This window comes from Ovis canadensis, chromosome 2 (genome assembly GCF_042477335.2).
Source record: "Ovis canadensis isolate MfBH-ARS-UI-01 breed Bighorn chromosome 2, ARS-UI_OviCan_v2, whole genome shotgun sequence".
Taxonomy (NCBI): domain Eukaryota; kingdom Metazoa; phylum Chordata; class Mammalia; order Artiodactyla; family Bovidae; genus Ovis; species Ovis canadensis.
In genome coordinates, this window is record NC_091246.1 from 208168959 (window position 1) to 208196532 (window position 27574).

General features: G+C 39.9%; 2 protein-coding genes across 5 annotated transcripts; one reads left to right on the forward strand and one right to left on the reverse strand.

Annotated features, from left to right (window-relative positions):
* Positions 1-1772: 1772 nt before the first annotated feature.
* On the reverse strand, positions 1773-25394 carry KCTD18 (potassium channel tetramerization domain containing 18). 4 transcript variants are annotated; one of them, XM_069577960.1, is made up of 7 exons: positions 25116-25394; positions 22109-22343; positions 20037-20248; positions 17570-17763; positions 16362-16456; positions 8313-8415; positions 1773-3433 (listed from the first exon to the last, which is right to left on the reverse strand). In XM_069577960.1, the coding sequence occupies exons 2-7, from the start codon at positions 22266-22268 to the stop codon at positions 2929-2931; spliced, it is 1269 nt and encodes a 422-aa protein (XP_069434061.1). In that variant the 5' UTR covers positions 22269-22343; positions 25116-25394; the 3' UTR covers positions 1773-2928. The 4 variants fall into 4 exon arrangements, with proteins under 4 accessions (XP_069434061.1, XP_069434062.1, XP_069434063.1 ...); XM_069577961.1 differs by having other exon boundaries at positions 24390-25177; XM_069577962.1 differs by lacking the exon at positions 17570-17763 and having other exon boundaries at positions 20059-20248; positions 25116-25254.
* On the forward strand, positions 25322-26894 carry LOC138434094 (RNA-binding protein PNO1). The gene is made up of 2 exons (XM_069577964.1): positions 25322-25493; positions 25698-26894. The coding sequence occupies exon 2, from the start codon at positions 25814-25816 to the stop codon at positions 26570-26572; it is 759 nt and encodes a 252-aa protein (XP_069434065.1). The 5' UTR covers positions 25322-25493; positions 25698-25813; the 3' UTR covers positions 26573-26894.
* Positions 26895-27574: the final 680 nt, after the last annotated feature.

Here is a 27574-nt window from a genome sequence, read left to right on the forward strand (position 1 = left end):
GAGGGGAGGGGCCAGGCTGCTTTTTTCCTTTCTCAGAAGTCAGGCAGCATCTGTCTGACCTCTCTGGGATCTCATGAGCCACGTCTCTGAATTACTTTAAACAACCTGACAAGCTATGTAACTGTAATGATCATTACTAATGATAACTGTGGTCATGAACAACAATCATCAAATTAAGGGACTTTCACAAGCATCTCCTTTGTTCGACAAGATAAATTTTGCAAGGTCAGAAATCAGTTTCTGTACCCCATGAAGACTGCTACCAGATACATTTTATAAAATAATTGGGGTAGAAGAGGGGGTGGGGTGGTTGCCCTAACTGTCAGCAACATACTAGAGGCCTACTATGTACCAGGCATTGCCAGTACAGAGGTGGCAGAGTCCCTCTAGAAGACAGACATGTGAAGTTAGTTACATCTAGCTTTTCCTTTGGTCAGTGATGCTGTGTCAGTCTGTGAAAATTAGATTGTGAAGCTAAAATGTGAGTTGGGAGCAGCGCAGTCATTATTGTACAGTCTTAACTATGTTAACTTCATCCTCCTGATCTTTAAAGGACTAGGAAAGACTAACCTTCATTATGTTGTTCTGAAACTAAAAAGCAAAATAAACACAATGAAATAAAATATATGAAAATACTTTAAAACTATAACATAAGGCAATACTGAAACAGAAACTTGGTATTTAAAAATACAAATGAAACAACTGTTTCAGTAGATTGCTACTGTCAGCCTTAGGCTTTCCACTGCATAACTAACCAGTTTTAATCAGGGCAAACCAGTTTTCAACACAGATTACCTAGAAGGGCATAGTTAATTATCTTTTTTATAAAAAAGATAATGAACAATACTTAAATACCCTAACTCATCCCATTCAGAATTTCTATTGTGTCCTTTGACCCAACAATTGCACAAACCTACTTTTCCAAAGTAATGATACTGAATTACTATTTTATAAAGCATCCTTTCATTAAAAAAAAATTTTATTTTCCAGGAAAGGCCAGGGGTTATGATGAGTTGCCAACTCGTATGTTTGTAGAGTCTGGTATTAGGGAAAACGTTTCTTCATGCAAAATTAAAGCACCACCCCCCCACTCCCCCACCACAATCACACCAAAATAAAGTAATTTTCAAGTTCCAGGAGCATTTTGACTCCTGATATTTATAAGGGAAAGTCTGTACCTTTCCACTTTAGCTGTGCCATGGCCCAGTAGTTATTCCAAAAACTCACCTCTTGTAAAGGCCAAATCTGCTCAATAGATGTCCCTTAAACTACTTGGTGCAAAGAAAGGCAGGCTGTCAACTGAATCAACCATGATTAACTTTCAACATGTTTCCTCTCCAGACAAAAGTTTACTATGTATAAAATACACATCTATTACTATAAAATCTTCTTATATGAATCAGCAATTCAAAATATCATAGATCAAGCAATACCAATAATATCCTAAATGAAAGTACTGAAAACTCACTATGGTCTTTAATTTTCAGAAGACCTGGATTTTAGTGTTTTTCAAGGTGACTGCATATTTTATATATTCCCCAGGGGACTATCATTCATGAATCTTTAAATATTCACTTTTTCTACCCAAATAAACCATTTATTTTTAAAAGCTGATGGTACTCAGATAGCTATCCAAATTGGTTTAACTATTTCATACATTAACTATACAAGAAAGCAATTTTGTGAGCAGAAACAGATATAAATGAACAAACTTTCAAACTACTAAAGGGCTCCAGGACTTAAAAATAAGTACAGTTACAGAAAAATATCACTTTTTATGGAAAGGTTTTGCTTTATTTAATAGAAAGCAATGTTTTGAGTATATTTACTTTAGTCTTTTAAACCAATGCAAGTACAATGATAAGCACTGAGTAAAAAGTATCCTGTTTTATGAACTTATTTTTAACACACTGAAAACATACTGCTCACTAAAGATAGAAATATGTGATCCAACTACAAAATATAACATGTATGTGTAAACACATACAACTGAACTGTGAAAAAATAGAAGATTAATCAAAATACTGTTTTAAAATATTAAATTCAAATTATGTGGAAATTTTATGCATAAAAACCATATTGTATAGTCAGAGTAACTTTTTAATAGTCATTTCTGGAAAAAAAATACTAACTTTAGTTAAAAAGTTGAATTTTTTTTTCTTTTTCAAAGTACTTTGAAAACTTCACGATCCAAATGAAAATAAAATACTTTCACAATTCAGTCCAAAAACATGTTATATAATTCTAAACCCAAGAAATCTTCCTGTGATGTATAAAATAAATCTGCTAAGGGAAAAGAGTAAGAAAAGTATATCTAGGAAAGAAAACTGTTCCATTAAGTGAGAGTCAAAGTGTGATCTCAAATTACTGTTTTTCCCCTCCCCATCATTTCATGCTACCTCTTGAGTCTGAGAGTCACCTGCAGGGAGTTCACCTTGATCTACATTTTCTCTCAAATCTTCCCCATCTGGCACGTAGCACAGGGAAGCACTAAATCACCCTCTCTATTTTACCGGCAGGAAGAGCTAAGCTCAATTTCACTTTTATCTCTCCGCTGAAATGAGTAACATCAAATAAGTGCCTAAAATCTATAATTATTTCAGCAACAATGTAGGCTTCCTAGGTTTGACTTTGCCCAGCTGTTTTGTTGCCTTAATACCAATTAAGCATTAAAAAAATAAAAAACCTACACATTAAAAAACCTGAAATTAAAACTGTCCCTAGACAAATAATTTAAACGTTGGGAAAATGAGAAGTAAACATAGGCCCAACCACTTACAGTCTCCCTCCTCCATTCCTGCTTCACACTAATCATCCTAAATAGAAACTTAAGTGTTCACCTAGACAGTATGGGGAAAGAGAGCTGCTTGTTTGTGTTAACGGGGTTGGAAGCTTGGAGAGGCAAACGGTCCTGAGTCTCCGTTTCCATCACTTGGTCTGGTCCTGCCCATTCTCGGTCCACGTGCCCAGCGGGCTAAGGGCGTCAGGGGACGGTTCTGGGGGACCCGAAGGCCTGGGTGTGGTGCAGGCAGGCAGGGAAGACCCAGTGGCGCACAGGGGAGTTCGTTTCAGTTTGATCACTCGGTGCGGAGTAGTCATCTTGTCCGAGAGCAGAACCTTAGCTGGAGGTAGGTGCGCGGCCCCGTTCTCAGCAGCCCCAGTCCCCTGTGCAGCCTGGGGATGCCCAGGCAGCCCGGTCCCCCCCGGGGTTGGCGCTTTCGACTGGGCAGAGCGCTGCGCTGCCCTTCCTCCTGCAGCCAGGTTTGCTGTTGCTCGGGGCCAGGGTTGAGGGGCACTGGCTGGAGACACCCTGATGGAAGCAGAGTTCTTGACCTTAATTTGGGTGCTGGTGGAAGGACCCAAAAATCGGACTGGCTTAGGTCCGGTCTTAGAGTTCACACCTTCTTCTTCCTCTTCATTGACTATTAGTCGCCTGTAAATACAGAAGTGGGTCCTTGTCAGCATTTACAGGTTTAATAGCTAATGAAAATGCCTCCAAAGTTTAACTTCAAGGTGAACAAAAAGGTTTTCGTCAAGAATTTGAGTCAAGAGGTTTAGCCGTATAACCTACCTACCTCATCTCTCATTGCCCACCAAGGTCAATAAATAAATTAGCAAGGTTGCAGAAGATTGTTTCAATCTAAATACACTCTTTTAAACTCATGCATAATGATATTTTAACCAATGATAGGTTAAAATCTGAAGTGTTACACTAGAATTATACACTTGTTCTCACAAAGCCTGATGCAATCCAGAGGGTAACCAGGAGTGTGTCCCAAGTCGTTTTTCCCAGAAAAGCAGCTACAAGAGATTTATTAAGGGAAAAAATGGGTTTCAGAAATAAAACTTGAGAAATGCTAAGTGTGTATTTTATTCTATTGAGGTTTTAAACTCTATGTTAACAAAGATTCTATAGTAAAGACACCTATTTAGCTTTGTTGACTCCATTTACCAATCATTCTGTAATGTAACCTTTGGCACCCAGTAAAATTACCATGCTACAGAACACATTCTGGGAATTGCTAGACTAGTAAAACCCACGGTACAGTTCAATGCTTTTCGAATTCGAGAAGTATTGGACAAACCTTCAAAGATTCCTGAACTGAGTTACCATTCACTGTAAAAAGCCTGAAGTGGGAACACTGGTGGACAGGTGATTGTTTCATCTACTGTACAGAAATCAACACAGAAAATCAACTAAAATGAAAAAACTGAGGAAAATGTTTCAAATGAGAGAACAAGATAAAACCTCACCAAAAGACATTAATGAAACATAGATTAAGTAATTTGGCTGATAAGGAGTTCAATAATGGTCATAAAAATGGTCACCGAACTGGGAGAAGAATGAACGAACACAGTGAAAAACTTCAACAAAGATATGAAAAATATAAGGAAGTCACAGAGCTGAAGAATACTATAACTGAACTGTAAAATATACTACATGGGTTCAACAGCAGGCCAGATGAAGCAGAAGAAAGAATCACTCAACTCAAAGGCAGGGCAGTAGAATTCACCCAATCAGATTAGCAGAAAGAAAAAGAGTGAAAAAATTGAAGATAGCTGAAGGGACTTATGGGACAACATCAAATTAACATCCACATCACAGGGCTCCCAGAAGAAGACAGAGAAGGCAATGGCACCCCACTCCAGTACTCTTGCCTGGAAAATCCCATGGATGGAGGAGCCTAGTGGGCTTCAGTCCATGGGGTCGCTGAGAGTTGGACACGACTCAGTGAATTCACTTTCAGTTTTCCCTTTCATGCATTGGAGAAGGAAATGGCAACCCACTCCAGTGTTCTTGCCTTGAGAATCCCAGGGATGGCAGAGCCTGGTGGGCTGCCATCTATGGGGTCGCACAGAATCAGACATGACTGAAGCGACTTAGCAGCAGCAGCAGCAGAAGAGAGAAAGGAGAAGTAATCTTGCTTGAATAAATAATAGCTGAAAATTACATAGCTGAAGAAGGAAAGAGACATCCAGATCCAGGAAGCCCAGAGAATTCCAAATAAGGTAAAGCCAAAGAGACCTACACTAAGACACATTATAATTAAAATGTCAAAAGTTAAAGGAGAAAATCTTAAAAGCAGCAGGAGAAAAATAACTTGTTATATACAAAGGAACCCCCATAAGATTATCAAGAGATTTTTTCAGCAGAAATTTTGCAAGCCAGAAGGGAGCAGCATAATATAGTCACAGTGGTAAAAGAAAGAAAAATCCAACCAAGAATACTCTACCCAGCAAAGTTACTATTAAGAATTGAAGGAGAAATAGTTTTCCAAACAAGCAAAAGCTAAAGGAGTTCATCACCACTAAACCAGCCTCTTGAGAAATCTGTATGCAGGTCAGGAAGCAACAGTTAGAACTGGACATGGAACAACAGACTGGTTCCAAATAGGAAAAGCAGTACGTCAAGGCTGTATATTGTCACCCTGCTTATTTAAGTTATATACATCATGAGAAACACTGAGCTGGATGAAGCACAAGCTGGAATCAAGATTGCTGGGAGAAATATCAATAACCTCAGATATTCAGATGATACCACCCTTCTGGCAGAAAGTGAAGAACTAAAGAGCTTCTTGATGAAAGTGAAAGAAGACAGTGAAAAAGTTGGCTTAAAGCTCAACATTCAGAAAAATAAGATCATGGCATCCGATCCCATCACTTCATGGCAAATAGATGGGAAAATAGTGGAAATAGCGGCTGACTTTGTTTTTTTGGGCTCCAAAATCACTGCAGATGGTGACTGCAGCCATGAAATTAAAAAACACTTACTCCTTGGAAGGAAAGTTATAACCAACCTAGATAGTATATTGAAAAGCAGAGACTAACAAAGGTCTGTCTAGTCAAGGCTACGATTTTTCCAGTAGTCTTGAATGGATGTGAGAGTTGGACTGTGAAGAAAGCTGAGCACTGAAGAATTGATGCTTTTGAACTGTGGTGTTGGAGAAGATTCCTGAGAGTCCCTTGGACTGCAAGGAGATCCAACCAGTCCATCCTGAAGGAGATCAGTCCTGGGTGTTCACTGGAAGGACTGATGCTGAAGCTGAAACTCCAATACTTTGGCCATCTGATGCAAAGAGCTGACATTTGAAAAGACCCTGATGCTGGGAAAGATTGAGGGCAGAAGGAGAAGGGGATGACAGAAGATGAGATGGTTGGATGGCATCACTGACTCATGGTGATGAGTTTGGGTGGACTCCAGGAGTTGGTGATGGACAGGGAGGCCTAGTGTGCTGCAGTCCATGGGGTCTCAAAGAGTCAGACACGACTGAGCGACTGAACTGAATTGAAACCAGCCTTACATGAAAGGTTAAAGGAACTTCTTTAAGCTTAAAAGAAAGGGCACTAATTAGTAACAAGAACACATATGAAAGAATAAATCTTACTGGAAAGGTAAACATGTAGTAAAGGTAGTATATTAATCACTTTAAGCTGATATAAAGGTTAAAAGTCAAAAGTAATAAAAATAACTATGATTAAAATAATCAGTTAAGAAACAGTATAAAAATATGACATCAAAACATAAAACATGGCATGGGATAGTACAAATATTGATACGTACAAATAGTGGTACAATTTGTACCACTAAAGAAAGTTATCAAACCATAAAGGAAGAAAGCAAGATAACAGAGCAACAGAGAGGAACTACAAAAACAGCCAGAAAGCAATTAACAAAATGGAAATAAGTACGTGCGTGCTCAGTCTGACTGAGTTATGTCTGACTCTTTGTGACCCCATGGACTGTAGCCTGCCAGGCTCCTCTGTCCATGGAATTTTCCAGGCAAGAATACTGGAGCAGGTTGCTGATTCCTACTTCAGAGGAATTAAGTACATACATACCTATCAATAATTACCTTAAATGAAAACAGACTGCATTCCCCAATCAAAAGAGATAGGGTGGCTGAATAGATCACACAATAGCACCCATCTATAAGCTGCCCACAAAGTACTCACTCTAGATGTAAGGATACACACAGACTAAAAGTGAAGGGATCAGAAAAGATATTCCACAAACACCAAAAGAAAACAAAAGAAAGCTGGAGTTAGCTGTACTTAACATCAGATTCTTACAAATGGAATCATAATAGCATACTGATTTGAAAACTGTGAATATATTTGACCTTTAAACTCTACTGAACACAACTGAAATTTTGTAGGTGAAAAATGGTTCTTTGGGACCTCACAAGTGCTGCTAAGTCATCATTATCACCATCTTGACCATGAATCAAAAATAATGCTTAACACAATCCCAGAGGAAAGACAACCAACATAGAGGAGAGCTTCCATAAAGCCCCTTCTGCTTGCTTCGCATTTTTCATGCATCTTCCACTGAAGACTCCAGTCCCGTCTTTCACCTTAGCACTATTGCCATTTGGGGTTCAATAATTCTTTGTTATGAAGGGCTGCCCTCTGCCTTCTAGGAAGCAAACCTCTAAATGCCAGCAGCATCCCCCACCCTACAGTGTCTCCAAACATTGCCAAATATATCCCCTGGATAACAAAACTGCCTCTAGTTGAGAACCACTGCTCTAGACCCAAATGATATCTGCTCGCTGTAAGTTCAGATGGCAAAAAGAAATAATGATAATAAAATGAGAACCCTTAATAAAAAAGATCTGTTTTAATAATATAGGATTAATACGAAACACTAAGTAAAATTCTCTGCATTCTGTGAAAGATTCAGAGAGTAAAAGAAAGCAGTATGAAATTTCATAGGACAGAAACAAAGTCTAAAATAGATGATCAAGAAATTAGAACATCAGAAAGCCACGAATAATACCCAGACAATGAAAATGAAATAATTTTAAATGTATGTAAAGCACAGTGAAAGACACAGATGTGCAGTGAATTTAATGCTAATTATTTCATAGAACATAAGAAAATACTACTAAATAAAAATGCTATTAGTATTTGTGGTTACAGAAAAGAATTCAGAGTAAATCACAGGAAGTTTCAAATATTAAGTCTAATACATTTTTTTTAACTATTGCCAATAAAGCCTGAGATTTCACTTTAGTGGGGAAAAATACCACAGCATTCCCACTGTGTCCAGTAGTATTTTTAAAACCAGACTCTCCCCCAAATAATAATAATAAACTATATAACTCAGTTTTAAAGAATTACTTCTACTTTTTACATAGCTCTGGCAACTTTGCATTTATCTAGATTTATATTTTGATGGTAAGTCAGAATATTTATCAAGGTGGTTAGTAAGCCCAGTGAGGTTCAGAACCATTATTTATTCTCCAAATAAAGGCAGTAAAAATAAAGGTGATAGATTAATAATAATAAACCAACAGAGAACGAATAACCTCTTTCGAATTGGAGCCATGTGACTCAGGCTTCCAAGTAAAGGGCGCTCTTCCAGAGTCCAGCATTCTATCAGCTCATGAGGTACCCGCCAGTAGCTAACACCTGGAAGATAAAAGACAGTTCAGAGAACCGCTGTCCACTGCCAAAGATTCAGCAACATTGTTTTGTATAAAACTGGCCAGGAAAACCTTAAACTTCATGCCTCCTGTTTAACAAAAAGTACACACAGGAAAAGGTCCCACGAAGAGCCAGGGCAGCAGGGACACAGCTCATGACCTGGGTCTACGAAGAGCTGCCAGCCCAGCTCTGCCACTGACAATCAGCAGGCCACTATATAAACCTGGGCAACTGAGTGCATGCTGGTTAAGGCCACAGGCTCTGGAGCCAAGACTGCCTGGGTCTGGATCCCATTTCCATCAGTCGCTAATCATAACACCTTGGGAAAGTTAACAACTTTCCTATGCCCAAATTTCCTCATCTGTGAAATGATGATGAGAATTCAAACCTTAAATGAGAAAATAAAAGCAAAGTGCCTAAACAAGGCCTGGCACAGACTCAGCACTCAAGAGATGTTCGGTACCTTTATCGTAAGTCACAGTGAAAAGACTGGACACTGGGGGTTCTAACACTTGCCCTCTCTACCTCACTAGGTTGCTGTGAGGTATTTATCAATTCAGATAAATTTTGTGAACCACTTTATAAAAAGGCAACCACTATATGAACAGGAGGTGTTAATACTTTATAGGCACCTGTTCAAACAAGAATACTCTGGAGGGGCTTCCCCGGTGGTCTAGTGGTTAAGAATACACCAGCCAGTGCGGGAAACACAGGTTCAATCCCTGGTCTGGGGAGATCCCACGTGCCATGGAGCAACTAAGCCCGTGATCCACAACTACTAAGCCAGCACCCTAGAGTCCTCACACCACAACTGCTAAAGCCCACGTGCCTGGAGCCTGTGCTCTGCAACAAGGGAAGACACCACAATGAGAAGCCTGCTCACCGCAACTAGAGAGAGCCCACACATGGCAATGAGCAGAGCACAGCCAAACATAAATAAATAAGTCTTTTTTAAAAAAAGAAAAAAGAATGAGTTAATATGGTAAGCCAAGATTCCAGTCAAGTTCACTTAATTTTTAAATCTGCGGTTTCTTTTTAAAATTTATTTTATTGACGTATACTTGATTTACAATGCTGTGTTAATTTCTGCTGTACAATAGTGATTCGGTTATACATATATATGTATATATTATTTTTCATATTCTTTTCCATTATGTTTATCACAGGATTCAGGACAATAGGACCTTGTTGTTTATTCTATAGGTAACAGTTAGTTTGATACATTTCTGATTGAAAGCTGAAAATGTATTCTTATGAAACTTAAAAACATTATCTAAGTGAAAGAAGCCAGACACAAAAGGTCATATATTGTAGGATTCAATTTATATAAAAATCCAGAATATGCAAATCCATTGAGATAGAAAGCAGACTGGTAGTTGCCAGGGGCTGAGGGGAGAGGAGAATGTAGACGAACTGCTTAATGGATACTGGGTTTCCATTTAGGCTGAAGGAAATGTTTTGGAACTAAACAGAGGTGCTGGTTACACACACTGTTAGTGTAGCAAATGTCACTGAAATGTGTACTTTAATTCTTATGTGAATTTCACCTCAATTTGTTAAAAAAGAACCATAAAAATTATACATAGACACATTAGAAAAAGTTTAAAGAATGATGCTGAATAAAAATGGTTTGGCATTAAAAACAAAAGTAATCTTTAAATCCCAAGAAAGAATTTGGCGTTTTCTTTTTAATCATTAAAGGTCCAGTAATAACAACCAACTTAGCAAGGTGAGCCCATAAATTATTATATATATCATGTCCAATACTCAAAGTCTGTGGACCTCATTTTAAGGCAACTTTCTAGAACTGCTTGATCATACTCCCAAACCTACTTAACCACCACAAAAACATCCCTAAATCTCATCCAGTAAGTTTTCACCTCTAAGTCCGGTTTATTGAAATATAACTTACATAAAATTAAATTTACTGTTTTTAAGTACTCTGAGTTTTGACCAGTGTGTACAGTCATGTAACTATGGCCACAATCAAGATATACAACATTTCTATCACCCTCAAAAGCTGCCTTGTGCCCTTCTACAGTCAATGCCCTGCCCTCCATTCCTTAGTTTTGCCTTTGCCAGAGGGTCACATAAACGGAATCATACATGACATATGCAGCCTTTTGTGTCTGGCTTCTTTAGCGTGATGCTTTGAAGATTCATCTGTGTTGAGATATGTATCAATAGTCATTTCTTTTTATTTCTGAGTAGAACTCCATTATATGGATATACAGCAAACTATTTTTAAAACTTTATTTTTTTCTATATAATTCATGCTCATTGTATAAAACTTGGAAAATATATAAAAGTACATATAAAAAATTAAAATCACTTCTAATTAAGGGATTAGGAGTCATGGCTCATGACATTTTGATGTATGTCATTCGAGTCTTTTTTCTATTCATGTGATATGCACATAATTGAAAACATTACATTTAATTTTGTTTCCTACTTTTGACCATTTCTTAATCATAGGCACTCATCAATGTAAAAAGTTATTCAAGGTAATTCAAATAGCTATATCCCATCTATATCCTGTGGATGTGCCAATATGTATTTAGCCCTGTATTATAAACATTTACATTGTTTTTACTTGTTCCCTATTGTGAATAATGCCTACTTGAACATCTCTGTTCATAAACCTTTTTCTGCATTTGATTATGTCTATAAGGTAGACTTCTGGAAGTAGAATTACTGAGTCAAAAAATATGAATAATATTGATGCTATTGATATGTACTGATAAATTATTTCCAAAAAAGTAATATTAATTTTACTCCTGCCAAGAATGTGTGAAATCTTTACTAATCTGGTATATAAAAATAGTTCTCATTTAATGCATATTTCATTAATAATGAGTTTGAACCTCTGACACATTTATTTCCTTTTCTGGGAATTTTATGGTCATGAATCTTATACCTTTATTTTTAATAGGGTTGAACTGATTTTCTAGTCAATTTAAATAAACTATTTATTGTAAGGATAATCTTTGCTTAATGTAACACTTTCATGCAAGTTTTTAAATTAGTTTTAAAATTTTATTTATAATGTTTTATGCTTTAAAGTTAATACATTAAATATTGTATAAGCAAATTTATCTTTCTCTCGATGTTTCATTTTAAGCTTATAATTTCTTTTCCAATTAAGAAATCAGTTATTTGCTTATATCTTACTGTAGTTCATAAAAGTTTCATTTTTCATTCATAAATTTACCTGGTAGTATTTTGATAAATGCTGTGAGGTTAAAGTTATGTTCTTCTCCCAAGCATGTTTCTCAAATAACCTATCCTTCTTTACTGGTATTTAAAGCTTTCTTAAGGTTTCCCTGGTGACTCAGACAGTAAGAATCAGCCTGCAATGCAGGAGACCTGGGTTCAATTTCTAGGTCAGGAAGATACCCCGGAGAAGGGAACAGCAATCCACTCCAGTATTCTTGTCTGGAGAATTCCATGGACAGAGAAGCCTGGAGGGCTGCAGTCCATGGGGTCGCAAAGAGTTGGACACAACTGAGCAGCTAACACTTGCATACTTTTTTCACTTTCATCTTCTTTCTTTCAATAGTTCTTTCTCTCATTTCTGTTGCCTGTATTATGGCTTTCCACAGGCCTCCCAGAACTTTCGTAAGATAACAATAATACTTTATAGCATGCTTTCTAAAAAGTTAAAGTCAGTCACACATACATGCTTTGTTAGAGTCAGAGATCCCAGCTTCCTGAGTCAGTGGAGAAGGAATCCCAGCCAGGCCCTCGCAAAGCTTCCTGGGCAGCCTGGCAGTCCAGGGGCACAAAAGGAGACTGAGAACACCAGCGGGGGTGTTCCTCAACTTAAGCCCAAGTGTCTCAAAGTCGATTAAGTCTCAAGTAATAAGCTTAGAGAGAATAGCACTTTGCTCATTACACTTCATCCTATCTGTTTCATGGGCATGATATGAAAAGAAAAAGGAGGAAAAGTGGGGGTTGGCAGGGGACAAAGGAAAAAAGGATTGGGACCAGCATCCTGCCTGAAAGAGGAACAGCTGATGAAGAGTTTTTATTTTTTATTTTTTTATTTTTTTGATGAAGAGTTTTTAAAAGGCTCTTCCGTTCTCTATTCAGTCTTACGTGACTTGCAATGTCGTCTCTACCAGCTTTCAAGATCATTTGAGGACTAAGATGTGTCTTATTTTTCTTTGGATAATTTTAGGACTTATTATAGTGCTTGCACCTAACAGATATCAATACATGTTCAGTTCAGTTCAGTTTAGTCGCTCAGTCATGTCGAACTCTTTGCGACCCCATGAATCACAGCATGCCAGGCCTCCCTGTCCATCACCAACTCCCAGAGTTCACCCAAACTCATGTGCATCGAGTCAGTGATGCCATCCAGCCATCTCATCCTCTGTCGTCCCCTTCTCCTCCTGTCCCCAATCCTTCCCAGCATCAGGGTCTTTTCCAATGAGCCAACTCTTCGTATGAGGTGGCCAAAGTATTGGAGTTTCAACTTCAACATCAGTCCTTCCAATGAACATCCAGGACTGATCTCCTTTAGGATGGACTGGTTGGATCTCCTTGCAGTCCAAGGGACTCTCAAGAGTCTTCTCCAACACCACAGTTCAAAAGCATCAATTCTTCGGTGCTCAGCTTTCTTCACAGTCCAACTCTCACATCCACACATGACCACTGGGAAAACCATAGCCTTGACTAGATAGACCTTTGTTGGCAAAGTAATATCTCTGCTTTTGAATATACTATCTAGGTTGGTCATAACTTTCCTTCCAAGGAGTAAGCGTCTTTTAATTTCATGGCTGCAGTCACCGTCTGCAGTGAGTTTGGAGCCCAAGAAAATAAAGTCTCACACTGTTTCCCCATCTATTTCCATGAAGTCATGGGACCAGATGCCATGATCTTAGTTTTCTGAATGTTGAGCTTTAAATCAACTTTTTCACTCTCCTCTTTCACTTTCATCAAGAGGCTTTTGAGTTCCTCTTCACTTTCTGCCATAAGGGTGGTGTCATCTGCATATCCGAGGTTATTGAGATTTCTCCTGGCAATCTTGATTCCAGCTTGTGCTTCCTCCAGCCCGGCGTTTCTCATGATGTACTCTGCATATAAGTTAAATAAGCAGGGTGACAATATACAGCATTGACGTACTCCTTTTCCTGTTTGTACCCAGTCTGTTGTTCCATGTCCAGTTCCAACTGTTGCTTCCTGACCTGCATACAGATTTCTCAAGAGGCAGGTCAGGTGGTCTGGTATTCCCATCTCTTCTCAGCATTTTCCACAGTTTCTTGTGATCCACACAGTCAAAGGCTTTGGCATAGTCAATAAAGCAGAAATAGATGTTTTTCTGGAACTCTCTTGCTTTTTCCATGATCCAGCGGAGGTTGGCAATTTGATCTCTGGTTCCTCTGCCTTTTCTAAAACCAGCTTGAACATCAGGGAGTTCACGGTTCACATACTGCTGAAGCCTGGCTTGGAGAATTTTGAGCATTACTTTACTAGCATGTGAGATGAGTGCAACTGTGTGGTAGTTTGAGCGTTCTTTGGCATTGGCTTTCTTTGGGATTGGAATGAAAACTGACCTTTTCCAGTACTGTGGCCACTGCTGAGTTTTCCAAATTTGCTGGCATATTGAGTGCAGCACTTTCACAGCATCATCTTTCAGGATTTGAAATAGCTCAACTGGAATTTCATCACCTCCACTAGCTTTGTTCGTAGTGACCTTTTCTATGGCCCACTTGACTTCACATTCCAGGATGTCTGGCTCTAGGTGAGTGATCACACCATTGTGATTATCTGGGTCCTGAAGCTCTTTTTTGTACAGTTGTTCTGTGTATTCTTGCCACCTCTTCTTAATATCTTCTGCTTCTGTTAGGTCCAGACCATTTCTGTCCTTTATCGAGCCCATCTTTGCATGAAATGTTCCCTTGGTATCTCTCATTATCTTGAAGAGATCTCTAGTCTTTCCCATTCTGTTGCTTTCCTCTATTTCTTTGCACTGATCGCTGAGGAAGGCTTTCTTATCTCTCCTTGCTATGCTTTGGCACTCTGCATTCAGATGGGTATATCTTTCCTTTTCTCCTTTGCTTTTCACTTCTCTTCTTTTCACAGCTATTTGTAAGGGCTCCCCAGCAGCCATTTTGCTTTTTTGCATTTCTTTTCCATGGGGATGGTCTTGATCCCTATCTCTAGTACAATGTCATGAACCTCTGTCCATAGTTCATCAGGCACTCTGTCTATCAGATCTAGTGCCTTAAATCTATTTCTCACTTCCACTATATAATCATAAGGGATTTTATTTAGGTCATACCTGAATGGTCTAGTGGTTTTCCCTTCTTTCTTCAAGTTAAGTCTGAATTTGGCAATAAGGAGTTCATGATCTGAGCCACAGTCAGCTCCTGGTCTTGTTTTTGCTGACCGTACAGAGCTTCTCCATCTTTGGCTGCAAAGAATATAATCAATCTGATTTCGGTGTTGACCATCTGGTGATGTCCATGTGTAGAGTCTTCTCTTGTGTTGTTGGAAGAGGGTGTTTGCTATGACCAGTGTGTTCTCTTGGCAAAACTCTATTAGCCTTTGCCCTGCTTCATTCCGTACTCCAAGGCCAAATTTGCCTGTTACTCCAGGTGTTTCTTGACTTACTACTTTTGTATTCTAGTCCCCTATAATGAAAAGGACATCTTTCTTGGGTGTTAGTTCTAAAAGGTCTTGTAGGTCTTCATAGAACCGTTCAACTTAAGCTTCTTCAGCGGTACTGGTTGGGGCATAGGCTTGGATTACCATGATATTGAATGGTTTGCTTTGGAAACAAACAGAGATTATTCCATCATTTTTGAGATTGCATCCAAGTACTGCATTTCGGACTCTCTTGTTGACCATGATGGCTACTCCATTTCTTCTAAGGGATTCCTGCCTGCAGCAGTAGATATAATGGTCATCTGAGTTAAATTCACCCATTCCAGTCCATTTTAGTTCTCTGATTCCTAGATTGTCGACGTTCACTCTTGCCATCTCCTGTTTGACCACTTCCAATTTGCCTTGATTCATGGACCTGACATTCCAGGTTCCTATGCAATATTGCTCTTTACGGCATCGGACCTTGCTTCTATCAGCAGTCACGTCCACAACTGGGTATTGTTTTTGCTTGGCTCCATCCCTTCATTCTTTCTGGAGTTATTTCTCCACTGATCTCCAGTAGCATATTGGGCACCTACCAACCCGGGGAGTTCCTCTTTCAGTATCGTATCATTTTGCCTTTTCATACTGTTCACGGGGTTCTCAAGGCAAGAATACTAAAGTGTTAATACATGTTAAGTAAGAAAAAAAGTATTTAAGCATAGAACAGTTAACTCTCTGCCATCTATAACAAGTGGTATACCTCTCTGAGACTTCTTTTCCTCATCAATAAATGGTAAACAGCCAAAGTTTTAGGACTAACAGATACTAAGTGTAAACTACATATCACACTGCATATCAAGTAGGAGTATTATTATCAACCCACATTAGCAGCTTGGTAAAAATGGTCAAATTTCAAAGTGTGCATTTAAAGAATATTTTATTTTCTAAGGGCTCTTTAGCTATCTTCCCAGCATTATTTTCATTTTCTCTCTCTCCTTTTGCTTATACATTTTATGCTTAATGCAGATGTATCCTTCCTAGGACAATGCTAGGTACCCAAAAGGTGTTACAGGAACTCTTTTTAAATTGAATTAAATAAGCATAACTAACAAAAGAATATTTTAGGTTATTGAACTATAAATTATTAATAATATCCAGCAATGCATGAGTTTTAAAATTTTTTAAGTAAACTGCCTCAATGTTACTATGAGGTGACAAATACCTGGACCCACACCAAAAATTACATTCTCTAAAACAGCAATGCAGTATGTGACCTTGCTTTGTCTTACTAAGGAAAAGTCTACCTTCTGCCTTGAAATAGAAAAATTGTACTGTACCTTTTCCTTCCCAGGCATCAAAGGCATCCATCATTTTCTTCAATTCTGCTACTGAATAATAGCTCCAAATGTACTGAACATTATTTCCCGCCTCCCTAGAAATATTGCAAAAGGTAATGAAAATATACTACCTAAGTATGAATGTAAATATATGTATACAGCAAATAAGATACTTAATAAGTGCTTGTTAATTAAAGGAAAAAAATGTCGGTACTGAGTAGTTGTTCTTCTGTGATCCTTAAGCATATATATACGACATGCTATATTATTATAATATACTAAACTTACATACTAATCTACATTTTATCTCTTTTTACTGTGGCAAAGTATTTGTTAACTCCACAATATAAACTGTGTAGACAAACTAATAAATCTTTAAAATAAGTTTTCTAAAAAATCACCTAACTCCAGCAAAGTTAGAAAAGGTTCAACTTTGACTAAAACTTTTCTAACACTATGCCATGAACTTATACACAAACATCTCTGTCTGTAAAGAATTCAGAAAATGATGATATATTAATTGTCTAAAAAGCAAGCTCATGTGGTCATGCATTAGTCACTAATACGTGACCCAGTCCAATCTCCCAGAGAATTTAAAAAAAATTGCTAGGTGAATTGACCAGCATAAATAAGATTGCAAGGAAAACATTAACAGAATAACCCTTAAGAATTTAACATGCTCAAGGTATAGAATTTTCAAATTGGGATGAGACTGGATGAAAAGCCTTTCAGTTCAGTTCAGTCACTCAGTCATGTATGACTCTTGGCATTTCTTAAACCAGGACACCAAGACACAGGCCAGTCCTGGGTCACTCAGCAGGCCTGCTGACTTCTAGGTCAGGCTTCTGCTCATGAACTGAGCAGGGGAGTACTGTCCAGGCATATAGTCCAGGGGAGACACCCAGGCATATGGCTTTTCTCTTCTTTCTTTTCTCTCTGTATAAGGCCTTTCAGGGGATTCTGGTGACTATTCCCAGCTGAGAACCTCTGTGAGACCAGGTGGATAGCCTATTGCTTCTACAGATAACAAATGGCCAGAATTGCAATCTCTTCATGAAGCAGGCTTATCTCAACAGCTATGAAACTCACTCTGTCTGTTGAGAAGTATTGATGGTCTTTCCTAGTCAACCACATATTAAACTCAATAACACCTCTTAGAAGAGACGAAGATTTATTTTGTTCCTTTTCATATTTAAATATGGACATACCTTTTAAAAATGCTTTTACTGTGAATTCTTCCTCCCAGCTGCTTATCAATAGCATCTGTTCCATCAGTTTTTGTGGAATATACACCAATAATTCTACTCTCACAGCTTGCACCAGATGTGTTAAGATAGTGGAGAACCCAAACTGTTGGTTTATTGCATACTAAACCATACGAATCACAGAAGTCTGTTAAAGCCTGAAGCAAAAAATATATATACCTATAAAGTTTGAATTTAACTCTGGAGCAAAGTAAAAATGAATTTGTTTTATTACTTTCCTGTAAAGCTATCATTTCACTTGGTTGTGAGGGAAATAAAAAGACTAAACATATAATCTACTTTTTATGCCTTTAAAAAACAAAACATTTGTTGAATTTAGGGTGTTGTAGAGGGGGCTTGGGCATTTCACTATCCCAAAATCCAACACCTTTTCATCTAGAGAATCCTTTTCCACTAGGAAATTATGCCTCATTTCCTCCTCCTCTAGACTCACTATCACCATCATTTTAAAATCTTCATAGGATCACTAAAAGTTAGAATTCTTTCTTTTCCCCCAAATTTTCCATTTGACTCAATTTTCTTTTTACCTTCTATTCACTAACCCCATGGTGGATGCTTATTCTGAACTCAAAATCCAACCATGGATGAACCAGATTAACTTGTCTTTCACACTGAAGGATATGAATATATGAAACTAAATGCCTACTATCTGAACTCATTTGGCATTTATCCACCTATTCATTCAGTCACTTGAATACTAAGTGATGTGTGAATACTATGTGCGTAAGGTCCTGGAGACAGGGTCCCAGCCCTCCTCAATTTATAGCTGATGGAGCAGACAGACATTAAATAAGTCATCAGGACACAGTGAAATAAGTGCTACCTCAGCCTACGAGGTGCTGAGGGGCACAGAGCACGAGGACTTCACCCGGTGGGGTGGCTCAGGCCTTCCCTGGGAGAAATGGCGTTACTGCTGTGAGCCATAATGTTTCGTTGGTTTTGTATCCCAAGTGCCTAGAAAAGGGTCTGACACAAAGGAGATGCTTACTATTTACTGACTCAGAGAAGGAAAAGAGGACCCTAATGTGTGTTGCATTTAATATTGCTAATTCCTGAATTGGCTTTTATCTTCACTTGCACATCAGTGAAAATCATCAACTACATTATAAACTGTTCAAGGGCAAAAACTCAATGTCCCACACAGTCCCCAGAACAGTGTCTTATGTGAAATAAATATGAGTTGGCTGACAGAATGAACGTATGCATCCTCTGTCCTTTGTGCGTACAAATCAGAAATGAAAGACTATAAAGATGAATGTTAATCCACCCCAACTAACCCTAGTTAGGTTCTTTTTTTAGCCCCACTCTGCAGATGCGACAAACAGTACCAAGAGACTGTTTAACAACTCAGTTTATAAATAACTCCATGCACAACCATGGAGATTCATGCACATTCCCAAAGGGAATCTGGAACCAAATCAACTTTCTCTTCATGCTGCTTTCCTAATAACTATACCATCAACTTGCTCTCCTAAACACTGACGTCTAAGTCAAAAGAATTCAGACCAATTCAGATCAGTTTTCACTATGCACAATTCTTTAGGAAATATATTTTTCTTAGATGCCCCAAAGTGCTAAGTAATAACAAATATGATACTTATTAGTGAGAAAAAAACAGATGAAGCTGTTCAAATCATGTAAACACCTTTAAAATGTGATTTAAAATAGAAGCAGTTAAAAAAAAAAAGATTTACTCATCTCAAGGTGAACTAATCAAACATATTTCAACTTAATAATCAACTGCTATACTCAATCAGGTGAAAGATTTTATATAATCTTTTATTTCTCATCACCATCCTTTTAAAATTATGCTTCCCTGGTTGCTCAGATGGTAAAGAATCTGCCTGCAATGCTGGAGACATGAGTTCAATCCTGGGGTCAGGAAGATCCCCTGGAGGAGGAAATGGCAATCCACTCCAGGATTCTTGCCTGGAGAATTCTATGGACAAAGGAGCTTGGTGGGCTACAGTCCATGAGGTCACAAAGTTGGACATGACTAAGCAACTAACACATTTATCCTTTCAAAATATCATTTTGGGAAAGAAATTATTACCACTATATCTTTACATACTACAGTGCTGCTATTAATTTAAGGAGAACTTCAAGAGTAGAAGAGTTCTATTTTTAAAAATAAAAAGCCATCAAAAAGTGGTAAATTTTCAACAAGGAATAAAAACTCCAGAAACCTTTAAGTGGCTTTGTAATATACTTTCCTAGAATAGAATTTTGGCCTAAAAATGAATATTGGTAATTAAGAAACACAACTTCAAAAATTGTAAGATGTAAAACTGTCTTATTTTGGCTTATGTTACAACACAGGCTATGCAAAATAACATACACTGCTTTGTGAATAATAAATGAATATTATATATTCATATATGTATTTTAAAGCTTAAGAAAATGCCAAGACCTTTTTAAGTTCTATATTTGACCTTAAAGAATATGTCTCCATTTCATTGGCCAAGTGGTCAGACAGGCTGTATGGATAAGGGATGCCAAAGTAATCAGCTTCTTCCTGCAGAGCAACCCGAGTTTGCTCCTCTGTGGGAATGTGAACTTCTCCATGAAGATAATCCAAAAGGTATTTAAATAGATGTCCATCACGGTCAATAACACAAGCTCCTAGAAAACATTCAGTTCAAAAATTATTGCATAGATACAAATAACCATGATAAAGTTTCAACATGTTAAACTAAAATTAGACTGCAGACCTCTACCAGTAGAAATGTTTCTTTCTCATAAGAAAGTTAATATCATGTGTTCAAGTAGATTTAGTCAAATTTAGGGATCCTCTGTATTTGCACCTACTATATAGGAAAATGTATTCTGTGCTCCATCAGGAATTTTGGATACAATGACCACATTCCCACTGCTGGCCACCACAAAGACCATGGAAGCCTCAGACTGCTGGTAAATTCTAAGTTCTAGAATTCTAAGTTCTCCTGGCTGGGCCAGGAGAGGTGTATGGAGTTCTTCCCTAATGAGGGTATGTGAGTGCTCATTACTACGTCTGGCATTCGTATGTCAGTGATCGTACAAATCAACTTGTAGTGTCACTGACATAGAAACCCATGGTTCCAAGACCTGGACACATCATATGTTTGGACTTACTAGGCTTGTCCTGTACTAAACTTTAACAGAGAAATGCTATGCGGGTACTACTTTATGAAAAAGGGCTTTTCTTAGACAATTCAGCAGAATTTTTTTAAAAAAATACTTCTGTATGGACAGAGGAGCCCGACAGGCTACAGTCCATGAGGTCATAGTCGGATACAACTTAGTGACTAAACCACCACCATGAGGTTATTCAATAATTCCTTTTCTCCCTTGATTAGTTTGGAATAAAAGGATTAAGAAGGTATAAACTTTGTGGCAGAGTAAACACTCACTTCCCACTGACTACTTTTTCACCACAGCCTTTCTGTCCAGATGGACATCAAGTCCTGGGCACCACACAACAGTGAGTTTTCCATTCTTTCAACTGCCATTCATCTGGCAAACAAGACCCAGGGATATTAACGGCCCTTTAGGCTCAGAACTCCTCAGTCTGACACAGAAGCAAGGGTGGGTGCTCTGAGCCCCAGAATCCCTAGGATGTACAAAAAGCCCTACTTGCATTGCTGAAGTTTTTTTTACAACCAGCAGTAGGTTCAGTGTACCCCAAAACACTTGAAGCAAAGAGCAGCACTAGGACCCTAATCCTTGCGTTTTACAGTTTCTTCTGAAACACCAATTTGCAGTCCTCTCCCATGGGTGACTGATAGTATCACTGCACTGACGTTTTCTATGACATACATGTCAGCCCACACAAGGCTCTGCAGCTGGACTAGGAGTGAATTAACACTAATTCTACACTGGCAGTGCCTGCACTTAGCTATGAAGCCAGCTGCTTTCTCCAAGAAACACAATTTTTAACTTGAAGAACACATACAGAAGCACATAGTATATTTTAATCAAGCTCAATACAAAGACCCACTGAGTTGCATAAATGGAACACCTTTCCAAATATAATTAATCTCCCAAATCAGATCCATGGTTGGACTGTATATGGGCTTCCCTGATGGCTCAGATGGTAAAGAATCTGCCTGCAATGCAGGAGACCCTGAGTTCAATCCCTGGATTTGGAAGATACCCTGAAGAAGGGAATGGATACCCACTCCAATACTCTTGCCTAGGAAATCTCATGGACAGGGGAGCCTGGCGGGCTACCGTCCATCGGGTTGCAAAGAGTTGGACAGTTTCACTTTTTGACCTTTATATACATTCACTTTTTTGTCAACTTTTAGCAACAGCATCACATATTCTAGAAACTGGTATTTAATTTCTCCAGGTACTTAATGAAACTCCATACAGTCCTAATGATCTTAGTAATCAGCATACTGAGCTAATACATCCTGTCGTAATTAGAAAAATTAAAGGGAATTTAAACTAGACTATTTTAATGAATATTCATGATCATGCTTATAGACTTGAGGTATTTACCTGATTCATCTGTTTTTAAAGGGAAACGACCACTGAACATGGATGCCAGCATTGAATCCTTAAAGCGGCACAAGGACTCCCGCCTGGCTGTGTAAATACAGCCACCCACGTTCAGTCGAAGAATATCTAACATCTCTTCTTCTGCCTTGTGACCTTCCATTGCTCTCTCCAACACCCAAAGTTTTGCCTTGAAATACTTTCAGAAATTGCAAAACAATGTGGTCTCAGTCCCCGTCTGTAAAAACAAAGGACAATCACCATTGACATTTCCAATAATACATGAAATAGAATAAAAAGTATACAAACAAATTCCTCAGCACTGGCCATATTGAATTGAAGGATTTTATACAACAGAAAAGAAGTCTCAGATATTCTGAGAAGCTGGAAAACTGTCCCCAAGTATGTAAATGATACTAAACTATTATAACCAAATCGAGGTGTTGAGATGACTGCTTAAAGAATTAAACGAGATACCTAATGCATTGTCTGTTACATTTAGAGCATAGGTGAGGTGCGCTTATGATCGCCTGTATTCACACATCTTTTTAAACTATAATAAGTCTTAGGGAGCAATGCAGACTTGCAGAGGTTATGAGCATGTACCATAGAATCAGGCTACTAGACGCTACTACTTACTATCCTGGGACCTTAGGCAAACATCAGTCCTCCTTTGCCTGTTTCCCCATGTCTAAACTGGAGGTAAGGATGGTGCTTCCCTTAAAGGACTATCACAGGAATGACTGACAGAAAATTTTAAAAATATGTAGAACAGTCTCTGGCTCCAAGTAAGTACTCAGTAAATGATAAATAGCATCTATAATGATATAAAAATTTACCAGAAGGTATATACTGAAAGACGTTATATTGGCTCCAGAGATTTAAGGAAACTTAAGAGCAGACATTACTAACAATGGTAATGATAATTCTTAAATTAAGCAAATATAATTTGTCAACTAAGGTTAGAATTCCATGCATACCAACGCACAAACTGGTCTAGAGGAACAAAATGATAACTGTAAATCATCTGGCTTCTTCCCTCCAAAATAGCTGAAGCTTTGGGGACATTTTATAGATTTTATTTCCTAATCCATTCTGGAGATAGGTGAACCACAGGTGACTGCAGTGTTTTATGGAATCTAAAACAATACCATGATGAAAAAGGCACTCCCAATGTATCTGGACCTTTCATAGCAAGTGTAAAATGGCTGGCAAGAGGCTCAACTACACCCACGGCATCCATGGCCATTCACCCATGCCATCACCTATGATCTTTTCCTAGATGCTCCAATTTAGCCAACTTCCAATGAAATAAGAGAAGGAAACCATTAGAGTCTGAGGAATATCATGTGCGTGAAACATAATCAGCAGACAGAAACTATTATGGGCCAACAGTCCAGCCTTCAAAATCCATTTTTCAATGTGACTTCCTACACTGCCTATAAGTCCAAGCAGCAGCCCGGCAACAAACCATGTGAAAGAACCACTTCTGAGGCCTGGGGTGGAACTGGTTCATGCTGTCCCTGTTAGCAGCTCCCTGGAATCCTCTCTATTCTTCAAATCTGCAGGCAAACCTCATTGGTTACATGAACTTCCCAAGCAACCCCAGTCAGAATCTTTGTTGTCCAGATATACTCTGTACCCCTCTCCACATACTATTCCACTTGACTAAATCTCTGGCTTGGGGGACTATAAATTGCATCACCTCTGTTGTTGTTCTTCAGTTGCTAAGTTGTGTCCTACTCTGAGACCTCACTGACTGCAGGCAGCATGCCAGGTTTCCCTATCTTTCACGAATTCCCGGAGTTTGTTCAAGCTCATGTCCATGGAGTAGGTGATGACATCCAACCCTTAGCGTCACCCTTAACAATTTCCATTTACTGAGTGTTTTGTACCAGCCACTGTAGGAGTCATTGGGCTGATTTTACCTAATTCACAGAAAAGTCCTACTGGGTAGGCGTTCCTGTCCCTACTGACAGGTAAGGACATTGCTGCTGCTGCTAAGTCACTTGTCGTGTCCGACTCTGTGCGACCACATAGACAGCAGCCCACAAGGCTCCCCCGTCCCTGGGATTCGCCAGGCAAGAACACTGGAGTGGGTCGCCATTTCCTTCTCCAGTGCATGAAAGTGAAGTTGCTCAGTCCTGTCGGTCTCTCCGCGACCCCGTGCACTGTAGCGTATCAGGCTCCTCCGCCCAGGGGAGTTTCCAGGCAAGAGTACTGGAGTGGGTTGCCATTGCCTTCTCCAGGTGAGGACACTGGAGAAAGATATAAGAATGCGCACCCTGCTATAAATGGTGAAGTCTGCCCCAATCCAGGACAGCTGGACCAACTCCAAGTTCTTCCAGCCGCACGCCACACGGCCTTATTCAGCACTCTCACTAAGGCTCCTGACCCGGGCACGTCACTCACTAAACATCTGTCCATCTGAAGACTCCTGCTGATGGCAACAGTAACACAGCAGCACCCTGAGCGCAAGGATTCAAGAGAACCCCTAAGACAGAGGACTACCACTTCCAGGCCAGTCATAGGGCCCCATCCTCAAATGGACCCACTTGGGCTCCCTGCTGGGTCGGAGGGAGTCGGAAGTGCCCAGTCCTCTAAGAAAGCATTCCCAGAGTGCAGTCTTGTGACCACCTGCATCAAAACCATCAAGGGGGCTTGCTGAAAATGCAGATTCCCCGACCACGATAGAAACTCCGGTTCAGAAAGTACGAGGTGGGTCAGGAGTTCGCCAGCGGACCCTACTTTGAGAAACGCTGCTCAAGGGCCTCGAGCTCCTCCCATGACGCTAGACGAAAGGGGAGGGGCTGGGACACCACAAAGCCCCGCCGGGGTCTCCCCGCACTCCGGGGATCCCGAATCTGCCGGAAGCCGAGTCTGCAGCCCGTGTTATCAGCGCGGCCCGGGCCCTTCATCAGGGCGCCGCGCCGCCTCCCGGGCCTGAGGCCCACCCAAAGCCCCGCTCCTCCGGATGGGAGAGGCAGGGTAGGCGGCATCCCCGACTGACCTGCGGCCCGCCTGGCCGTGGGCGCCGCCGCCGCCGGACGCCGCCTGGCCCGACGCGGAAGTGAGCGCCTCCTCTGCTGCTCGGCAACTCCTGTAGAAGCGCGAGCCCAGCGGCGCCCCCGTGCGTCCCGGCAGAGCCTGGGAAAGGAGGCCCCGCCCGGGACACGCCTCGGACACGCCCCTCCAGCGCCCCGCCTCTCAGCCCCCGCAGAGGAGGCTGCGGAGGGGATGGTGGGAGGTCACCTAGTCTCCCTATCCTGCTGGGAAAAGAAAGGTCACTGGACGGAGACGCAGGCTGGATGCCCGAGGAACGATCTTGACCATTCAGAGGCTACTTTTACACTTGAAGAAAACAAAACCGAAATTGCAATTGTCCAGGGTCAGTTCATAGTGGTAAGAGGCTGAGTTAGGTTTTCACACCTCTAGATGAAGGCCCTTCCCTCCAAACTGGGCTGCTCAATGCCATGCCAAACAGTGGAATGTTTGTGCTTTTGGATGGTGTTTATGGCTTACAAAGCTGTTTCACACAGAGCGTTCTTGTTTAAATTAGCTGTATGACAGTCCTGTATTATTCTTGTTACAGAAAGGAACACTGAGGCAGGAGCAAACACTTATTGAATACTTCTGTACACCCGAGGTTCTTCTGAATCCTTTGTATGCACTAATTTTCTGTTAACAATAACCCCGAGGCTCTGGAGAATGGAAAGCGTGATGGAGGCACAGAGCCCGTTGGCCGAGGACGGCTTCAGTCAGGTCACCCGCAAAGGTGGCCGGCGGGCGAAGAAACGGCAGGCTGAGCAGCCGTCCACGCCGGAGGAGGGAGGCGACGCGACCTGCATGGACACCGAGGAAGCTCGACCCGCTAAGAGGCCCGTCTTCCCGCCCCTCTCCGGGGACGGGTTCCTGAATGGGAAAGAAGAAACCAGGAAAATTCCAGTCCCAGCTAACAGATACACGCCACTAAAAGAGAACTGGCTGAAGATATTTACTCCTATTGTGGAGCATTTGGGACTTCAGATACGCTTTAACTTGAAATCGAGGAATGTTGAAATCAGAACTTGTAAAGAAACTAAAGATGTTAGCGCTCTGACAAAAGCAGCTGATTTTGTGAAAGCCTTCATTCTTGGGTTTCAGGTGGAGGATGCACTTGCCCTTATTAGACTGGATGACCTCTTTCTAGAGTCCTTTGAAATTACAGATGTTAAACCTTTAAAGGGAGACCACCTGTCCAGGGCAATAGGCAGAATTGCTGGCAAAGGAGGAAAAACCAAATTCACCATCGAGAACGTGACCCGGACACGGATAGTTTTAGCTGATGTGAAAGTTCACATCCTTGGTTCTTTTCAAAACATCAAGATGGCAAGAACTGCCATTTGCAACCTCATTCTGGGAAATCCTCCATCAAAGGTTTATGGCAATATTCGAGCTGTGGCTAGCAGAGCGGCAGACCGATTCTGATTTCACATCAAGGACTTTTAATCTTTGACCTCTATAGAGAAAAAGACTTTACTTCTACACGTGGTCACCCAACACCATAGGAAGAACTTTTCAGTCATGGGTACCATTATTATACTAGCACATTAAGTATAATTTATCATTGTTTCCATTTTAAATCACATGTAGCAGGTTTGCGTAGTTTATAATCCTCTCATTTGGGGGGGAAACCTCTTACTTTAAGTAACAGTTCTTTATTTTCTGAGTTTATTTATAAATTTATGTTTTCTAAATTTATAAACATTTCTTCTCTGTCAGTTGTAATTAAAAGAATTATCTCAGAAAATCTCTCTGAATTATGACCCTTAATAGTGAGTCGTGTGTGAATATTTTAGATCCAGGTCATAAACAGCAGTTTGAATATCCTCTATGAAATAAGAAAGACTAATCTTTTTACCTATTTTTGCAGTTTGTAAAAATAAGTGTTCAATAAAAGCAGTCAGACCTTAAAAAAAAAAAAAAAAAAAAACAATAACCCCAAGAGCGCTTTTGGTTTCCAACTGCAGTCTAACTTGTGGAAGAGACTTTGCTAGGTATTTCAAAATGGATAAAACACAGTACTATTCTCAAAGTACTTTCCCGGACTCAATAATAATTGGTTCCTAATTTTTCTAACCGGGTCTTAGAAGGGAATAAGCGTGAGATAAGCCCACCTACCCCTCAGATATTGATAGTATGCAGGAGAGGGAGAAGGTTTGTTCAACCTATAATTATTGAGTGCTAGCTATGAACTAGTTAACCAACACTCAATAAAATATTGTCCGTTGTTGTGTCCAGGGTGCAGTGGACCTGAACTTGGGCAAACTCCAAGAGATGGTGAGGGACAGGGAGGCCTGGCTTGCTGCCATCCATGGGGTCGCAAAGAGTCAGACACGACTGGGCAACTGAACAACAACAACAGAACTATGAAGTAGGCCCTGGAAATGAAGGACTAAACAATGTCCCTGATCAGTGTCCCTGACCTAA

Coding starts and splice junctions, on each gene's coding strand:
- KCTD18 (XM_069577960.1), bottom strand. CDS start 22,268: ATGGAAGGTCACAAGGCAGAAGAAGAGATGTTAGATATTCTTCGACTG. Junction 16,457..17,569: donor AGTAAAAGCATTTTTAAAAG/GTATGTCCATAT, acceptor CAATATTTCTAG/GGAGGCGGGAAATAATGTTC. Junction 3,434..8,312: donor ATGGCTCCAATTCGAAAGAG/GTTATTCGTTCT, acceptor CTGTATTTACAG/GCGACTAATAGTCAATGAAG.
- LOC138434094 (XM_069577964.1), top strand. CDS start 25,814: ATGGAAAGCGTGATGGAGGCACAGAGCCCGTTGGCCGAGGACGGCTTC.